This window comes from Culex pipiens, chromosome 2 (genome assembly GCF_016801865.2).
Source record: "Culex pipiens pallens isolate TS chromosome 2, TS_CPP_V2, whole genome shotgun sequence".
Lineage (NCBI taxonomy): Eukaryota > Metazoa > Arthropoda > Insecta > Diptera > Culicidae > Culex > Culex pipiens.
This window is the reverse complement of record NC_068938.1, coordinates 204,517,129-204,537,061: the sequence shown is the minus strand read 5'-3', so window position 1 is coordinate 204,537,061 and position 19,933 is coordinate 204,517,129. Positions and strand designations below refer to the sequence as shown.

General features: G+C 36.3%; 1 protein-coding gene across 1 annotated transcript in view; it reads right to left on the bottom strand.

Moving 5' to 3' along the window:
- Positions 1–11,279: 11,279 nt before the first annotated feature.
- Positions 11,280–19,933, bottom strand: part of LOC120416355 (transmembrane channel-like protein 7) — a 37,611-nt gene continuing 28,957 nt past the window's right edge. The window contains exons 2-5 of the mRNA XM_039578088.2: positions 19,526–19,794; positions 19,333–19,464; positions 14,642–14,742; positions 11,280–14,586 (exon numbers count right to left, since the gene is read on the bottom strand). Coding sequence (XP_039434022.1) covers positions 11,950–14,586; positions 14,642–14,742; positions 19,333–19,464; positions 19,526–19,688 — 3,033 coding nt within the window. The 5' untranslated portion in view covers positions 19,689–19,794 and the 3' untranslated portion in view covers positions 11,280–11,949. The remainder of the gene's footprint in view (positions 14,587–14,641; positions 14,743–19,332; positions 19,465–19,525; positions 19,795–19,933) is intronic.

Sequence of the window (19,933 nt, the reverse complement as noted above, 5' to 3'; positions counted from 1 at the left end):
TTGGCGTTACTTTATTTTATATAAGACTGGATGACGGGAATAACATCTTAATAGCAAAACACATAATTTTATTTATTATTATTGTGATGATTGTATTACTTGTTTTTTTTCATGAACCAAAACTCATTTCAGTCAAGGCAAGAAATTAAAAAAAGGTCATTATTTTTCATTGCGAGAAGCAAATTGTGTGACAATGTTACACAGCTTCACAAGCAGAATACAGCTTTTAGGGTTATTTTAAGGGTCTGTGTCAATTTTGAGCGAATTCTGTAAAGATTATCCCATTATTGATATCCGAGGCAAAAGTTGTTAAAAAAGTTAAAAAAAACTTCCAACAAAAATTACTTTTTGAATGTACCGCTTTGGTCCGATTGACAAAATTGTATTGAATTTCCTATGAGAATCTCATTTTGAGAATATTTGAATTGAAACATCACCCACAGAGAAAAAAATCGTTTAAAAATGAGTTTCATTATTATAATTTTTTCCCATACAAACTTCATTCTCGAGTATCAGTGGTTTAACTTAGCTCAAGAGGGTTGAAGAAAAGTTTCATATTCTGGGCAAATAAAAATGATGTCTAATGTTCTAGAATTTGTATCCTGAGTAGTGAATTTCTGATGGTGTCTTCGGCAAAGTTTTAGATATAAGTAAGGGCAATTCGGGAAAAATTAGTACACTGTTACTTAACAAAAAAAAATATTTTGTATAAAACAACTATTGAACAATTACTCGGCAGCAAAGGCAAACGTTGCAAAAGAACGTTGGAAGTTTATTTATTTTTCTTAAACTGCGAAACAACATCCCAAAACAAATCTGTTTAATTTTTTGGAGCAAAATGTTAATGAATTTGGACGATTTCGCGAAGAACGTGAAATTTGTGAAATTCTACAATGTCCGCGAAACCCCGTGAAATTCACGAATTTTCTGAAATCATTGCATAGAAATTACAAATTTAACAAATATTTAATTCACAAAGGTTTTTTGTGTAAATTTGATCAATTTCAGTTGAAAAAAGTGATATTTACTTTCTAAAATCTTAAATTGAACTCTTATATTTGAAAAGAACACAAACATTAAAATTAAACTCTTACAAAATTTAATAAGAAATTAATGCTGATGCCTTATTTAAGTAATTATTTAAATTAAATTGGGAGAAATTTTCTGGGATTTCGGTTCATCTTTTTTTTTTGTTAATTTTAATCTAGCTGAAAGAAGCCATTTTGCATCATAAGTTTGTCCATATAATTTTCCATACAAATTTGGCAGCTGTCCATACACAAATGATTTATGAAATTTCAAAAATCTGTATCTTTTGAAGGAATTTTTTGATCGATTTGGTGTCTTGGGCAAAATTGTAGTTATGGGTAATGACTACACTGAAAAAAATGATACACGGTAAAAATATTTTTGGTAATTTTTAATTTCACTTTTTGTTACTATAACTTAATCTGCGAAAAACCCTTTTTTATTTTTGTAATGTATTGAAAATTTTCTTTGCTTTTCAAAAACTACAAATTAAAAAAAAAATCACTGCGAATATTTTCAAATAAGTTACCCAAAAATGGCTATAACTTGAAAACGGTGCACTTTACCAAAATTTAACTAAAGTAGTTTTTGATTGCAAATTCGATTTTACATAAAAAATGAAGTTGACCAAGTTTTCGATTTTTTGAAAAAAAACAGTATTGATTCAACAATTCATAACTCGGTCATAGATTTTTTGCACATTCTGGAAATTTCTGAAAAGTTGGCATTTGATGTCCCCTAAAACATATCAGAAAATTTTTCAAACTTTTTCAAAACAACAAAAGATTTTTGTGGAATTGAGGAAATCAAGGTTTGTTTCAACGCAAAATCGGCGTTGATTATATTCAACAAAAAATTTGTTGAATCAAACCTCGTACAGGCTGATTCTACAAAATATTTTTTCTGCGTGTTCCATTTTTGTATTGACAGCTGTCAAATTTGTATGGAAACTTGTATTGACGCAAAGTGGCTGATTCTCACAGGGAACCGAGATATTCAAGATGGTGTCCAATAGGGCAAATGGGTAAGATAACCATCAGAGCTTATTTCTTTGAAACTGCCTATTCGATTTAATCCTCGATTTGAACTAATTTGAGGTCGCTGACTTGAATATCTCTCCTAGAATACACCATCTTAGGGATCGGCTGCCGAAGTCGCTAACAAATGCGTCACGAGGCTCTCTTTTTAAAAGACTGTGCTCATACTTTTTGTAAAACAGAGGAGCAACAATTCCAAAGTTTGGGAAATTTCTTAAATTTTTTTGACAATAGTTTGCTGTAGAAAAAAAGTATTTTCGGATCAAATAAAACTCTCACTCAATCACTTAATTTGATACAAAGGTTTATTATTTCATAATATTTGTTTGTTCAAAACTGACAGATTTTATTTTTTTTTTAATTTCTGCTTCGTTCGGTTGGATTTTGGTTTGTATACAAACGACACGATGTTTGCCGCACCAGCAGTTGATAAAAAAACACACCTGCTTAATTATGAGGATATCGTGGAATATGGCTGCATATTTTGTTGTTTTTGTTTTTACGTGGTACAATATTTTTTGCATAACTTTTTTTTTTACTTCGGGCAAACATCTAATCTTGCTTGGGGCGGGGTGTCAAACGTCTCATACATAGTACGGTTATTTTTACTTTGTGAGTTTGTGATGCAAAATGCTCTTTCTTTTAAGGTTTTCCATTCGAGTAATTATGGGGTTGTTTCGATAGTAAATCGCTCTCCTCACTAGCTGGGGAAATGTATTTTTTATATTTATTTTTACAAACACTACAAAAGCGTGATTAGAGTGAGTGATTCCGGATTCTGGATTTAGATCGTGTTTATTTTTCTATACAAATATTTATTTATTTTTCTGTTGTTTTATTAAGGGCTATGAAATGGGTTCTGCACAATGAGCTGCGGGTATGGTTTACATTAATAGGTGATTATTTGAAGAAAATCTACTGTGATGAACTGTTTGCTTGACGGATGCTTTTCTTTTCTTGATAATGATATTCTGCAGCATGTACAACTTTGTATTGATAATTGCAATAGGTGATTCTCACACGGAAGAGTGTTTTTTTTACTTATGTGTATTATTTAGCGTAGGTTTATATTATTATTCACAAACAATTAATATACAACTAGCACAAAATGGCAGTCTCTTTACGGTGTACTTTTATTGTTCTTATAAATAATAAATTTACCTATTTTCCTCGCGCTTCATTGTCGAGCCCGGATAGATTAATTAGATTTTACATTTAATTGAACTAGCCTTCGTGTTCGAGCTCTAATTGTTCGCCAGAAATTGCGCCCTTTTCGTGCTGATCTGATTTAAAATGACTTTTTGTTCGCTTGTATAATTTATACACCATTAATTTATTACTTTCTTACAAGGTGTGATTCCACCTGAAAGTGACTCACTTTTAAAGCGAGTTCCACATGTCGACTGTGCCACTTTTGTGCTAAACCAATCAATAGACTATAAAATAAATAATTTACACTCGACCAAAGGTGGCGGAATATAATATCACGAATTAGCTTGTTCTTTCTTCTCCAAACTTGCTCTCTACATTTTCTTACTTTCCCCTAACCTGAGGGTGGGATAAATGTGTGTTTATTTGCCTCAACGTTTTAACTTAAAACCCTTTTAATAACTACGATATTTGGCGCAGCCGAGGAGGAAAAAAACAACTTTTCGACAACTTTGGGCAGTCCTCGCCATGTCGACAACCGTTCTTGCGTAGTAATCTCAATCAAAACAGTCTACTAAAGTGTGAATAACTAGTGTTTTTAGTCCGTGCAAAGGTGTTTGAGGGTATTTTGAAGAGGGGCAGGCCAAGAGGGTGGTTTTTGTAAAATATTTTTGGTAAGTAATTGTAGAATTTTGATTAATTTTCGGGGTTTGGACATAATTACTAATATAACCGGGGAAAGCGTTGAAGTTGTGATTTGCGGAGCAGGAAAAGACGAGCTGTTATCAGTTAGAGTTTCAGCGTTGAAAGAGGCCGAATAGAGCACAAGCTCGTTTATTTAAGGTAAGTTAGAGAACGCGCGTTACATGTATTTGTGCTGTCATTTGACTAGTACTCAAACGAGGGGTACTCAACAGTCCTTCCCCCTTTGCTTAAAACTAAAGTTAATCGAACTCATTAATGAAATGATAACAAAGTAATGTATATAAAGCAAGGTTATGAATCAACCAAAAATCTAATACAACTTTTTGTACTATTCGAATGAAAATATTGTTCAGGAATTTAAAATAGTCACTTTTTGCGTTTTTTACGTTTTGTTCCTTTCCGTTCAGAGACACCCCTAAACGGACGGTATCTGCCGCATCCAGCACCACACGTGTCCTCGTTCGAAATCTCCATGTCGTTTCGCATTTCGTCTTCAGTAGAAGGTCATTTCGTTTGCTGCACTCCACCAGCAACCTCTTTGATTGCCAGTCACCACGAACAGCACATCTCCTTCGAGTCCACAACACGACGGTTCGTGCTACTAGCCGCCATCGCGCTTTCTTGTCTTCGCTACACTGGGAACCGTGTTGAATGAGTATCTGTTTAAAATACAAATAAAATTGTTTTAGGAAATTTATAATGAAAACTGTAATAACAACTCTAAAACTCAGGACAGAAATCCAGCATATCAGCCTGTGAACAAAGCCAATGGACCTTGAAACAACAAGTAATTCATCACTATTGTGGATTTTTGATTGAGAATTAATGCAAACAATGCATGGAATCAAGATATTTTGATCTATTTTATGAAAATAAATGCTAGGCATGTCCCAAGTTAAAGAGACTACCTCATTCACCACCCTTTCAAAAAAATTCCATTGAAACCATTGAGTTTCCACATCTACTATCTGATCATCTGTCAAACACTTCTCTTGAAAAGTTTTAGTTTTAGGTATGCTATAGTTTAACTTGTTTATAATTTGCTTTTCATTCAATGTACCATTGCACACACAACTATTTGAAATTAAACTAAATTTCCATGACAGACAATCATCGTCTTGAATAAAATTAATGAACTGAATTGAACAAATGACCAACAAACTAAAATTATGGAATTCTCCATTCGTCACTTTCGTCAGCCCGCGAATAAGGTTTCTTAGCAAACAAATTGAGAAAACTAATCTCAAAAATATGAATAACACAATGACTATTGCCAAACTGTCCAGCAAACAATTACATTCAAGCAAACAAACCAACAGCTTTGGTTTGATGCTTTTAATAAGATTCCTGTCCAACACTTGTTGTTTCTCAATTGTGTACCAAATATGACTTTCCAAAAACAGATTTAATGATTTGGCATAGATGACTTGTAAACATTTCAATTTCCCGCTTTGTAAATATAGCGGTTTGCCAACTTTGTCATTTAACAACCAGCAATCGTCCACAAATTTTTGATCATGCCGACCACAAAAATCGTCAACAAAGCGATTGTCTAACTTTTTAGCACATCCTTTACTCAAAATCAAAATAAATTGCAAATTTGCAATGCTCGTCAAAATTTCAGTCATCAGTTCGTACAGAAACAACGAATTTTGTATAGCTTTAAACCCATTTTGGCAAACAATTATAGCAATCATAATCAAAAATATTATCATCAATTCAATGTTTTGCATATCATACTCGTTTTTCAAATTAGATTTACATAGCTTTAAACTCAAACTACTACCTTTTCGCCCTGACATCTCAGAAACTTCGTCAAATAATACTTTTTCAAAACAAACACTTTCCGAACTTTCTTGAAACATTCCCCAAATTGGGGTTAAAATCAAATTCTGAACATCATCAATACAACACTCAATTCCACAACCATCATTGCCAATCAGCAGCTTTTTGTCCGAACTTTCACAGTTATCAAGATTTGCTTGATTTGAGTTAACATTAGTGGTAAATAAACATTCCAAATCAAAATTGTCACTGTCTTCCCAATTTGAGGTATAATATAAATTTGCTGCTATCGCATTGCTTGAAATATTCCTTTTGATATCAAAATTATGTTCAATCGAACCCTCGTTATTTTCCAACATCACATCTTGTTTTATATCCAAAACATCGTCATACAAAAATAAATTATTCAAACCACACACAACATTTTCTTCCCAATTTGGGGCACCTTCAAAACTCACGCTGACATCTGCTAAAAGTTCATTAAAACCTACATTCTCGCATTCACCACCTTGTTCACCACCTTCCATGTTCTCATCATGTAAAAATCCAAAACCACAAAACAAATTATCATCCCAATTCAGGGCCTTATCACAATTTTCATCAATATTATAACAAGTTTTATCAAACAAATCGTTCAAATCCAAAATCGAATCATCCTCCCAATTCGGGGTAAACAAACTTTTCAATTCAATGTCAGCATAACTATCATCATCAATTGGTATAGAAAATTTGCTGTCATTCAACAAGCAACTATCATCAACTTCAAAATCAACCATTTGGTCCTCTATTTGTGTTTCATCCAGCTTAACATATGTTGTGTTCAAAACAGTAAAAATTTTCATGCATTGGTCGTTATTATCTTGAAAGTTTTCTATTTGGTTGAACATTTCCGCATTTGCGTACTCAATTTCACCACCTTCATTGCAGGAATAATCATCTGCAGTACTCTCACCCATGAAATTCACAAATTGTCTGTTAAAGTAATCAAGTTTGAAGCAATTTTGCTTAGAATGACCCATTTTCCCACAAAAATCACACGAAATTCTAGTCTGAGGATATCTCCTATCATAGCTTTTGTCAAAATACCTTTGTTGTTGTGTTTGGTTATTGAACCTTCGGTTAGTGTAAACTTGAGAATCAGAATTGTAGTTTTTATAAGGCTGAAATCTGGAATTGTTTCGCCTTTCTGGAAAATTTTGCCCTTGCAACCCATCATTTTGTCTGTAATTTCCGTACCGTGAAGACCCTTGCCTTTGTGTTGTTGTCTTTTGAATGTAATGAATTTTTTCTGGTGTAAAGTAACTGTACTGTCCCAATTGAGATTCTCCAGGTTGATTGTTTAATGCTTTAACGTTTTGTTTTGCTATGTTCCATGTTGTGATGAACTTGTCCATCTTGTCCAAAGTCAAACTTTCCTCCTTCAGCAAATTCTCTTTGAGATTCCCGTCAAGAAGACCCGCCAGGACCCTGTCCATAATGGCCACGTCCTTAAACGCCCCAAAACCACAGAATTCCGCCTGCATCTTGACCGCCTGCACGAAATCCTCATTGGATTCATCAGGTTGCTGCTTTCGTTGACTAAAACGAAAGCGCTGAACCAAGTCCGGTTCCGTTTTGTCCAATTTTTGTTTCAATTTTAACACAATATCAGCATAAGTGGCTTTATCCAGCTCATCTTTGCCGTAGTGCAGCTTTAATTGAGAAAAAAGAAACGGTCCGCAAATCGTCATGAAATGCGATTTTTGGCGATCAGCCGCAACTTGATTTGCGTGAAAGGTATAGGCCAATCGATCGGACCAGTCCGTAAATGACGTACCCTTTCTAAACATCTCAATAGAGGTAGCTAACCCGTTCGAACCCATGTCTTGATATCAAAAATCAGGTAAAAAAAAACAAATTTCAAATTTCCCAAAGAAAAAAAAAATAAAAAGAAAAACACAAATATTACTGCAAATCCAGGGATCACTTTAAAATAGCTTTTCACTCACCGATCTCCTTCCCGGCCTTTGCCAGCGAAAATAACTCAACCTTCGCTGCAAAACTCGTTCAGCGACTCGCGCACCAGCACAGGAGTTCTCCGGTCCGCGGAACTGAAGTTTGCACTAATGAATTAGCAGAAACTCCACCTTGGCTATTCGGCCCACTAATGAAATAAAGAAGAAAACTCTCTTAAAATTTGAATAAAATTTAGACCTTTTGTTCTTCACGAACAAAAGAATCACACACACTTACGATCACACGGCAAAATGTTCAAATGTTAGTACACCAAATGTCGATACAAAAATTCCTTGGTGATACTGCCTAGGAATTTCACTTTTTTTATAAATATAAATGGCAAAAAGAGCTTATTTGGCCCCAATCGCCCTTACCTTGTGATGCAGCACCCAACGAACAAAAGAAGACCAACGCGCGCCGCGTCTTCGACCAGCCGGCGTCCAAAATGGCGTCCCGACCTTGAACTTGATCCAAAAATTTCCGCCAGCGACCGCCTTTCCGCCCTCTTTTGTTCTCCTCCTGCCGGTTCCGCCCTATTAGCACACCGAATCCACCGTCAGCGTTGCGCTCTGAAATGCCGCCAAACCACGGAGTTGCTTGCTGCTCACAATAGCCGTCCGATTCACCAAAAAATAGCGCACCAATTTCAGCACCAAACGCCACCGAAACCAGAGAAAAAAAAATCCCCACGGCAATTCACCGCACGATAGCCGCCCGATTTGTTCCGTCGATGCCGAATGCTTGCCGCGTGCTGCTGATTCTTCACCTCACTCTCAGAACCACAAATCCGCCGGATATTTCCGCTAACTTCAACGAACGCTCTCCACAGAACGAGCCACAAAATGGTCGCTTAAATTTTCAACGCCCAAGCGCGTTTTCAATTACCACCGCACGTAGTAAAAAAAAATTACACCTTTATCCCCGTCGCCACTTAATATAACCGGGGAAAGCGTTGAAGTTGTGATTTGCGGAGCAGGAAAAGACGAGCTGTTATCAGTTAGAGTTTCAGCGTTGAAAGAGGCCGAATAGAGCACAAGCTCGTTTATTTAAGGTAAGTTAGAGAACGCGCGTTACATGTATTTGTGCTGTCATTTGACTAGTACTCAAACGAGGGGTACTCAACAATTACTTGTTTGAGAATATTCCAAACATTGAGAGATTATTAAAAAAATAATTCTGAAACAAAGAAAATCAGATTATAATAATTTATGTTGGTTTCATGAATTTATTTAAATTTGATTTATTTATTTCAAATCAAGAATGTTCATTTTATTTTTGAATAACGAGATTCATCTTGCAACAGCGAAGCAAAACCTAAATTTGAGATCTCACTGAAAATGTTTCAAATCTTTTTAAAGAAATGTTTCTTGATTAAAAATCACTACAGTCTTAGTTGTCTAATCTGTATCTTCGGCTTAGATATTGGTATAAATGAGAATAATTCAATGCAAAAAGTACCACTAAACATTTTTGAACATTTTATTTCCAAACACAAAAATTCTAAAATTCTCAAAATACTTAAAATTTATAACATTCCTAAAGTTCTGGAAAATTTTGTAATTTTAAAAATTCTTAAAATTCTTGAAATTTAGGAAAAATTTTAAATTCTTAAAAATCATGAAAGTCTTAAAAATCTTAAAATTATTGAAATTTTTAAAGTTCTTGAAATTCTTAAAATTCTTGAAATTGTTACAATTCTTAAAATTCTTGAAACTTTTGAAATTCTTGAGAATCTTAAAGTTCTTAAAATCCTTAAAATTCTTAAAATTGTTGAATTTTTTTAAAATTCTTGAAATACTTGAAATTTTTGAAATTCTTAAAATTCATAAAATACTTAAAATTCTTGAAATTTTTGAAATTTTTAAAATTCTTAAAATTTTTAATTTTTTTAAAATTCTTCAAATGTTTGAAATTTTTAAAATTCTTGTCTTTTTTAATTCTTGAAATTCTTAAAAAATGAAATTCTTGAAAATCTTGAAATTTTTGAAATTCTTGAAAAACTTGAAATTCTTGAAATTATTAGAAATCTTAAAATTCTTGAAATTCTTAAAATTCTTGAAATTCTTGAAATTTTTGAAATTCTTGAAATTCTTGAAATTCTTGAAATTCTTGAAATTCTTGAAATTCTTGAAATTCTTGAAATCCTTGAAATTCTTGAAATTCTTGAAATTCCTGAAATTGTTGAAATTATTGAAATTCTAGAAATTCTAGAAATTCTAGAAATTCTAGAAATTCTAGAAATTCTAGAAATTCTTGAAATTCTTGAAATTCTAGAAATTCTTAAAATTCTTGAAACTCTTGAAATTTTTAAAATTCTTGAAATTCTGAAATTCTTGAAAAACTTGAAATTTTTGAAATTATTAGAATTCTTGAAATTCTTGAAATTCTTGAAATTCTTGAAATTATTGAAATTCTTAAATTATTGAAATTCTTGAAAAACTTGAAAAACTTGAAAAACTTGAAATTCTAAAAATTCTTGAAATTCTTGAAATTTTTGAAATTTTTGAAGTTCTTGAAACTTATAAAATTTATGAAATTCTTGAAATTCTTGAGGATAGCAAAGTTCTTGAATTCCTTAAAATTCTTAAAAAAATGAAATTCATGAAAATCTTGGAATTCTTCAAATTCTTAAAAATCTCGAAGTAATGGAAATTTTGAAATTTATGAAAATTTTAAACTTCTTAAAAATCTCAAAGTATTAGAAATTTTTGTAGTTTTTAAAATTCTTAAAATTAATGAAATTCTTGAAGTTTTTAAAATTCTTGGAATTCTTAAAATTCTTGAAATACTCAAAATTAAATTTAATTTCAAAATTTAATTGGAATTTAATATTGTTGAAATAATAAAAATTTTAAAAAATCTTCAATTTTTTAAAACATTTTGAATTTTTTAAATTTTTGAAATTTTTGAATTTTTTAAATTTTTTGAAATTCTTGAATTTCTTGAAATTCATAAAATTCTTTAAATTTATTAAATTCTTGAAATTTTTGGAATTTTCGAAAATTCATAATGCCCCTAAATTTTTATAATTTGAAAAACATCTTTTTTTGTATTCTACGAATTCTTCAAATTTATGAACTCTTTAAAAGTATGAACTTTTTTAAATGCATGAAATATTTGGAATTCTTGAAATTTAAAAAAATTCTTGGATTTCTTAGAATTCTTAAAATTCTTAGAATCCTTAAAATTCTTAAAATTCCCAAAATTCTTAAAACGCTTGAAATTTATGAAATTTTTTTTTTGCATTCTACAAATTTTTAAAATTTTTGAATTCCTTAAAAATTTTAAACTATTTAAATTTCTTGAAATTGAATTTATGAAATTCTTGAAATTAATGAAATTTTTGAAATCCTTAGATTTCTTAGAATTCTTGAAATTCTTAAAATTCTTGAAATTCCTAAAATTCTTGAAATTCGTAAAGTTTTTGAAATTTTTGATTTTTTTTTATTCTTAAAATTCTTGAATTTTTTGAAATTCTTGAAATTTATAAAATTTTAGAAATTCTTAATGTTCTTAAAAGTTATAATTTTTTTTAAATTCTTGAAATTCAACAGGTAAAATAAAATATGTTTAAAAAAAGGTTTTTTTGCATTCTACAAGTTCAACAAATTTATTGATTCCTTGAAAGTCTTTTTTTTATTCTTGAAATTTATGAAATTTTTGATTTTTTTGGAATTTTTTAAACTTTTTTTATATTCTACATTTTTTTTTCAAATTTATAAATTTCTTGAAATTCGTGAAATTTATAAAATTTTCAAAATTCTTGAAATGTTTCTTAACCTTTTTTTGTATTCTTAAAATTTTTATCGTTTTTATATTTTCACATTTTTTTCAACTGTAGGAAGTTTGAAGATTATCTTGCTAATGAAAAGGATAGATAGTTTTGTCTTTTCAAATTAAAATACCAAAAATCTTCTCGTCATTTCACAATTTTAAAAGTTCTTCGACATTTTTCATTTCTTTTTGTGTTGCCCTTCGCCTCTCTGTTCCTCTCTGTCTTTGTTTCCAGACAACGGAGAACCCGGAGAACAGCATCTCGACAGAAGTGAGAGAGAAAAAAACACAAAAGAGAGAGCATTCTCTGTTGGTTCTTTAGTCGGAGAGCGTTTGTCTCGTTTTCAGTAAGAGAAAATAAACATTTTCATATTCTAAAAATAATCAAATGTTTAAATGAGATCAACGAAACTAACTTTTTTTACGAACTTCCCCCAAATTTCCACTGTACCACCCCCTCCAACCCCTCTCGATTCTATTTCCCCTCCCCTCCTCCACCCTCCTTCCTATCCCGATCGCGACTGCTCGGTTTCGAGTCCCGATCGGCCCTCGGCGGCAACGGCGGCTGCAGCTCCGGTTCCGGTTTGGGCGGCTTGGGTGGCGCCACCGGCGGAGTGTTCAAATGCTGCGGCGGCGGTGGCAGATCGTGGCCAATGTTGTTGCCCTGCTGGAAGTGTTGCTGCTGCTCGGCAGCTTGCCGCATCATGCGCTTCTGGTACTCTTGCTGCTGTTTGATGAAGAGCGAGAGTCGACTGAGGAGGAATTGCTTGTCGTGGCCTTCGAGGACGAGCTGGTGCTTGAGGACGGAAACCATGTGCCGGTTGGCCGCCGATACGGCGTAGTAGTAGTAGATGAAGAAGGTGAGGATTACGAAGCAGGGGACGGCGAAGGAGGCCGTGCCGAAGAAGAAGATGACGGTTTGGAAGAAGGCCGGGGTCTTCATGAAGGCGGTGATGGCACGGTCCCACACGAAGGGGAGTCCCCGGAAGGGGCCACACGAGCGGGATGGAATGATTTCGGCCCACGCGTAGACAACCGGGATGATGGCGAGGGTGAAGGAGATCAGGAGGGTGGACATGAAGAGGGAGTTGGAGCGGGAGGCTCGGTAGAGGATGGCGGAGGGGTTCGAGTTGACTAGACAGGCAAACTTCTTGATGTAGAACATGAAGAAGAAGAGGATGGCGGCGATGGCTGGGAGGAATGGGGTGTAGAAGGTTCCCAGCCAGCACAGCGTTTGCGAGTAGATCACGTCGAGCACGTGCTTGGACAGCTCGAACTCCTGCTCGCCGATGAACTTGGCGACGCGGCTGGACGAGTGCCGGGCGAACATGGCCCGGGGGAAGTTGACGAAGAACGTCACCAGGAAGTGGGTGGCAAAGTCCACGATGAACAGCTTGTAGAACTGCTGACCGACGAACGTTTCCCAGCACTGGGGCTTGCCGGTGCCGGCGTCGTAGCACTGATCTGTCGTGGTGATTGGTTCGGTGGCGTTGAAGGGTTCGGTTGTGTTGGTGAGTTGGTGCTCGTGGTGGGATTTGGGCTGAACTAGGAAGTAGAACCTGCTCAGGAGGACGGCCAGCGAGGAAAGCCGCAGGAAGACGGTTCGGAAGAGGGAGATTTTGATGACGAAGAGGGGTGAGTATTTTTCGAACTGAACGAGGTAGTTGAAGAGAAGTGGAACGACGAGATTCATGATGACGATCGCGAGGTAGGGAAGGAATTCGTAGAAGAGGATCATGAGTCGGGTTTCCAGGGTGATTGTGTCGATCGTGTCTGGGGCGGATCGTGCGGAGAAGGTGTCCTCTGAGCTCGCCGCGACCGATGGACTTGAAGTGGTAGAAGTGGCGGAAGAGGAGGATGAAAATGGCCACGAAGTCCAGTTGTGGGCTTGCTTGATGTACTCGCCGTAGCTGGGGATGTAGTTTGGCTCCAACGCGGACATCGACAAGCTAAACAACAGATAGATGATGACGACTGCGAGAAGCAGAATGATCACCACCACAAAATTGATCACGAACCTGATCGCAATCAGCTTCACCATGAAATCCCGCGACCTGTTGCTGCGTTCGTTCTCAAATCGCTTCGTATGAAGCAACGATCGTATCTCGTGGTACAGCGCCTTGTGCTTCACGTCAGCAGACTTTTCGTTGTGAATGCAAAAGTCCCACCCGCCAAACACCAGATTGCAGTACTGGTAGAACAGACCTTCGCCCTCGGCTATGCGATCCTTAAACTGCCGCACGACGGCCTTCATGATCGCTACCAACGCGATCACGTAGCAGATGGCCGTAATTATCACGTAAACTAGCGGAAAGTCGTAGTACAGCACGGTACCGGACCGACTCCCCACACTTTGGTCATCACTAGCTTGCTCCAGTTCCATCACGAAGCTCTCGAAGAAGCTCCCGTTGAGACTACTAAAATTACCACCACCACTTTTAATCTCTGCTATCACGGCCTCGACCACCGCCGGCGTCGTCGCCGCCGTCGTAGTCGTGGTCAGGGCTTCAGTTGTACTACTACTACTGCTAATGCTAACGCTACTAATGCTACTACTACTAATCGTCGTCGTAGAACTCATTGCCGTCGTCGAAGACGACATCGTCGTGGGAATCTCCGTGGTCGTCGACGTCATCATCGCCCTGCCGATCAACCGATCCTCCAGCGGACTATATCCGTAGATCATGTTGGTGTACATCCCGTAGAACAGCAACGTTCCCTCCATAAACCCCGTGCCCTGTATCACATCGAGCACGGAAAACGTCGCCGCCTTCGTCACGTTCACGTACGACTCCGAGCAGCACTGCACCGACGTCGAGTTGACCCCGAGTTCGCACGGAACATCCCGCGGTTCCCGCAGCGCCAAATGGGGCAGCACGATAAACGTCGAAATCAACCCGAACACGATCAAGTTCAGAAACATGAGCCAGCGCAGAAACAGAAAGTACGCCACCACGCCGGTCCCGAAGTTGCCCTCGATCGTCTTCAGCGACATCCGCCACAGCTCCAGCTTGGTACGGTACTCGCCCCACTTGGAGCGGATGCTTTGCCACGCTTTCCGGCGGCGCCACTTGATCTGCTCGAAGCCCTGCAGGCGCAGCTTGGTGGCGTTCTTAAAAGAGGGTGAATTAGTTCAAGTTTCAGCAAGGACGAGTAGCTCGACATACCTGCAATTGGGCCTTCATTTCGCGCTTTTGCGCCATCGGGACTGGCATCGATTTGATCTCCTGGATTTCCTCCCATGTGCGCTCTTCGTTGATGAGGTTTTCTGGAATAAAGAATAAATTGTTGTCAGAGCTTCAATTGAACAACCTTTACAAATCAATCCCAATTATATTTGATAAAAGCCAACTTCTCAATAGTTAAGCTTGTCCTCAGTTCAACTCGAGACAATTATTCTAAATTGGACTTAAAACGCAGTCAGTCAAAGTTCAATCCCATCATCCACTTCACCATATATCGTCTGAATTAGAATACTGTATCGCAAAGTGCAACATCTCGTCCGCGCGCGCGCGTCTTTGTCGTCGGCGAGCTCAATGGCTTAATTTATGCTTAATTGAACCCATTGCGCGACGTTACAGTCAGATGGGACTCAATTACGACCATTATTTATAGTGCAAGATCGTGAACTGCAAATAGAGTGGAATCTAGATGGAACTGCATCTAGATCGGAGACGGGAGTGAGCGAGGTCGACGACGGGTTGTCTGCGCGTTGTAAGTGGAGGTGTAGGTTAAGGTCATATGCGACAAGCCTTTTTTGGTTCAAAATTGAAAAAAGCCTTATAAAATACCTAGGTTATTCTCTTCCAATTGAAGAAAGAAATTTTCCCCGAATTTTCTTTGATTTGCGTAAAAGGGATAATTTTGGACTATTTCAAAGTTAAAGTTTCTGAATTTTAAAGTTTTTGTTTCAGATTACATTTTTGCCTTTTAATTTTTTTTTAACTTTTGAAGGGGGAGATAAAAACTTTTAACCATATTTTCATTGAGTTTAAAAAGTATTTCAAAATTAAAAAAAATACAAGTTGTTTTAATCAAATCCAAAATACAATACCATATAAAATAGAAAAAAAGAAGCGAAAAGAACAAAGGAATTTAGAAAACGTTATTTTATAATTTTCCGTAAATTTCACGTGAAATTTGGTGCTTTGGAATAATAGTCCCCGTGAAATTTGCTATTTTTAAGCGTGCAATAAAACTAAGCCTAATGATCACGAATCCGCGGTCCATTTTTTGCTATCGTGGCAGAGGGGCGGTACAACCTCTTTCATTTTTAAAACATAAAAAAGCGTGTTTTTCAATATTTTGCAGCCTGAAATTGTGATCATTCAGAAATTTAACAACAAACGAGCTATTATTATACAAAATAGAACGCCCGACTTGGGACCATCCTTAAACCACGTGGGCATTTTTTTTTGGAAATCAAAATAAAAATTTCATCAAAAATCTACTGAAATTGAAATTGTAATTTTTCATTACTCAACTGTATTAATTGTGAGACATATAATTTTACGATACAGAGCGGATTCGTCAATTTGAATTAGCGAATACGAATTCGCTAATTGGAACGACTGCCAGCTGTCAAAAGCTTAAACTACGTGCTCGGAAATCGTCGAACAACAGGATTGAAATGTTAACATCAGTTTAACAGCTGATTTTAACGTTTTAGCGCTTTTAATTCGAATGCGTTCGAATCAGCGAGCATTCGAATTAGTGGTTTAAAATACATTCCCTTGCATTTAGAATCATTTTTAACATGTTTGGGTTTATCAAAAATAACTTTAGATTTTTTTTGTTAATTGTATATTTGTGTCAAATCATAAATTTTTTGAAAGAAATATTTAATGATTGCATTTTAAAACACTTTTTTTATTTCAGTTTAGAATCAATGGCTTGTTATATAATTTTTAATTTATTGAAAAAGCGGATAGTAAAATGTTTCATATTTGGTCTAAACTTTTATTTTTTTATTTCAAGCCCTTAGCTAACAAGTTTAAATTTCAAGCTAAGTTTTCAAACAAATATAAGCAAAAAGTATCACAATATAAATAAAACTGCTAAATAAATTGTACAGTGGTCCAGACCGCAAAATAAAATGGATTTTCCGTAAAAAAAATGATGCTGTTTTGTCGGGTCTCATACGAAAGGCCGAATTACTCGAAAGGTGAAATTCTTGTATGGCCTAATCTCATAAGGCAAACCGTACCTGAAAAGGCGGAATTGTATTTCAAACTTCGTTTGGATTTTTCAACTTTGTCGAAGTTGAGGTCCTACAAAATAAAAAACAATTTTAACCAAAATTTACATTTCTGATTATCAAAATATTATTTTTTGCAATTCCGTCGTGAAACTACTTACTTTTCCTGCCATTCTTGAACGACGAAATAGCCTACTTTTCTGTACCAAAAATAACAGAATCGAATAGCAACACTTTTCAAAATAAATGCTGGAAAGTTCTACTTTTCAGCACTTTAATGGGTGCTGAAAAGTTGAACTTTTTAGCACTTGTTTCGAAATGTAACACTTTTCAACATTTTTTTGATTTAAACGATTTATTGACAAAATACGTGAAAATTTGGCATAAAATTTCACTCAATGAGTGTTTTTCGGAATTGCAAAAAATGTTGTATGGAACTCGTTGCAAAACTTGATTTTTTCAGCACTCTTCGTATTTATCCAACTCGGTGAACCTCGTTGGATAAATGTACGACTCGTGCTGAAAAAATCCTCTTTTTGCAACTTGTTGCATAAACTACTATTTTAAGGTTGATTTTGAAATGAAAAGATTAAAAAATATCAAAAATAATTCAAGTAAAACAAAGCTTTTTTGTGACCAAAGTCTAAAAACGCGTTAATCCACCGTTAGGTGGTTGGCGCCTTCCTCACATTTAAAGGGTGCTATCCAAAAAGACACAAAATGGCGGTGTTTTTCAGTGTTTTGTCAATTTGACTCATTATTCATACCACTAGATTGGGTAGTCAGATCTTCATATTGCAGGGCACTTATGTGCTTACAACTTACAGTCAGATCTTCAATTAAATTCATGCTTGATCTGAGATCCGGCCTCCAAAAAGTGAGTAAATAACACTTAAGTGCTTATAACTTTTTATAGGGTTGTCAGATCTTCAATGTTTTGGACGCGTTGTAAGCTGCCGTTCTACGCATAATTGTCCCATGTTCAAAAAAGTGCAACTGAGAAAAACGCGATTGAAATTTTTCGACCGATTTCTGTGTTTCTACGTGTCCCTAATCGCCCCAGTTAGCATTTTATCACCTTTAATTGTGATTCTGTTGCTATACAACAGATTAACAAGACATAATGGTTAGTAAAACTAATGATTCCGTGTAAGAAAATGCTTGGTGGGACAATTATGCGTAGAAGTTTAACGATGGGACAAACAGACTTGGTGTTGTTTTCAATGAGTTTCCGAACAAAGTACCAGATTTTATGTGTTTTTCTTAAAGTACACATCAAACTAAACTTAAAAATGTCATAAAGTCAAAATCGTCCAAAACTGACATGGGACAATTATGCGTAGAACGGCAGTAAACTGCCCCTGACCGCATAAATGTCCCATATGCATTTTCATCGAGATCGAGTTTTGATGCAGTTTGGTTCAAAATCGTGTGCTCTTTCGAAAGAGCCTATAACATCCAGTACTTTGTTCTAGAAATCAGGAGGAAATCCAGTTTTTTTGCGAAAACTTAACACGTAACCTTATGTATGGGACAAACTTCAAATGCGTTTTTCTCAGCTTGCTGTTTTTGCATATGGGACATTTATGCGAACATGGGCAGTTAAGGTATTTTAAATACAAAAACGTTTCTTAATCCACCATAAGATGGTTTGTGCCTTCCTCACATTTAAAGGGTGCTATCCAAAATGCAAAAAGTGCGTAAATAACACTTAATTGCATATAACTTTTGATATCGTTGTCAGATCTTTAATGTTTTGAACGCGTTAGAAAGGTCTTTTGAATACTCATCCTACGATAGGTCGCGTGAGAGATCCGAACAGCATTTTCATCAAAATATCTGAGATCCGGCCTCCAAAAAGTGCTTATAACTTTTGATAGATTTGTCAGATCTTCAATGTCTTGGTAGCGTTGGAAAGGTCTTTTAAATACCTTTCTGAAAATGTATAGCATGACCACCCTTTTTACAATCTTCCGGACATTTGTTAAAATCGTTTTTTAAGCATAACTTTTGAAGTACTTATTTAAACTGCATAATTTTTAATAGCGACTTATGGGACCCCAAGACGGATCGAATGAGGCCAAAACGGACAAAATCTGTTCAGCCAATGTCGAGATAATCGAGTGACAATTTTTTGATCAACATCCCACCACACACACAGACATTTGCTCAGAATTTGATTCTGATTTGATAGGTATACATGAAAGTGGGTCTAGGAGGTCTAATTGAGAAGTTCATTTTTCGAGTGATTTTATAGCCTTTCCTCAGTAACGTGAGGAAGGCAAAAAGAAATAACATTTGGATTGAAAAAATGTTATCCATTGAAGCCAAATTGTAATTAAAATTGGTTTCGTTTGCTGATGCAAAACAAATTTGTTGCCCATTTCAATTCACTATTCAGTCATATTTGGCTAATCATAAATATTCCAGCCCCAACAAAAACAAAATACTGTCAGTGTCATTAACTTCCACGTTTGCCATTGTCGCACATTACGACAACCGGTCAATGACGACGACAACACAGTGCAGACTCGTCGTCCAAACAACCACGAGTACGAGACAACTTCATCAATTAGCACCCACGTACAAATCGCTACAAACGCTTCTTCGACCTCTTCTTCGTCAATCAACTTTTGGGGGTTGTTTGATTACGTTACTCACCTGACAAATCGGGCAGCGTGGCCACCTGAATCTCGTGATACTGCGAACCGCGCCGGGCGACCGTTGAAAAACTGGCCCGCCGGCGGGTTCCCTTCGTGTCCTGCTGGGACGGCCGTACCCGTCGGGTTGTGGCTGCAAAATTTAGAAACCAATTTTTAAACAATTCAAAAAACTAAAAACTAAGAGAACCTACCATTTCTGGTTTGCTTCGAGGGCAGCAGCGTCGCGATCTTGGACGGATCCCGCTGCATGCCCTCCAGATCGGCCGGGTAGCTCTCCTGGTAAAACTCCCCGCCGGCCTCCTCCCAGCCCTGGGTCTTGCTGGAGCGCGAGCGTCGATCCTTGCCGCCGGACATGCTGGGGCTTCTAACTCGCGCAGCCCTAACCTGGGTGGAATCTACTTCGCAAACTCGCGACTCTCAACCGCTTTGATGATGCAGTCGCGTTGAACGGCGGTGCCACCTGGAATGAATCAGAGAAAGGGAAACGGTAACATTAGTGTCGGACTGTCACGATGATATGGTTTCGATAACGTGGACATCGTGTTCCGGAGTCGTTGATTTCAAGTGGACGGTAATGAGATCGAGAGGGCGATGTGGCG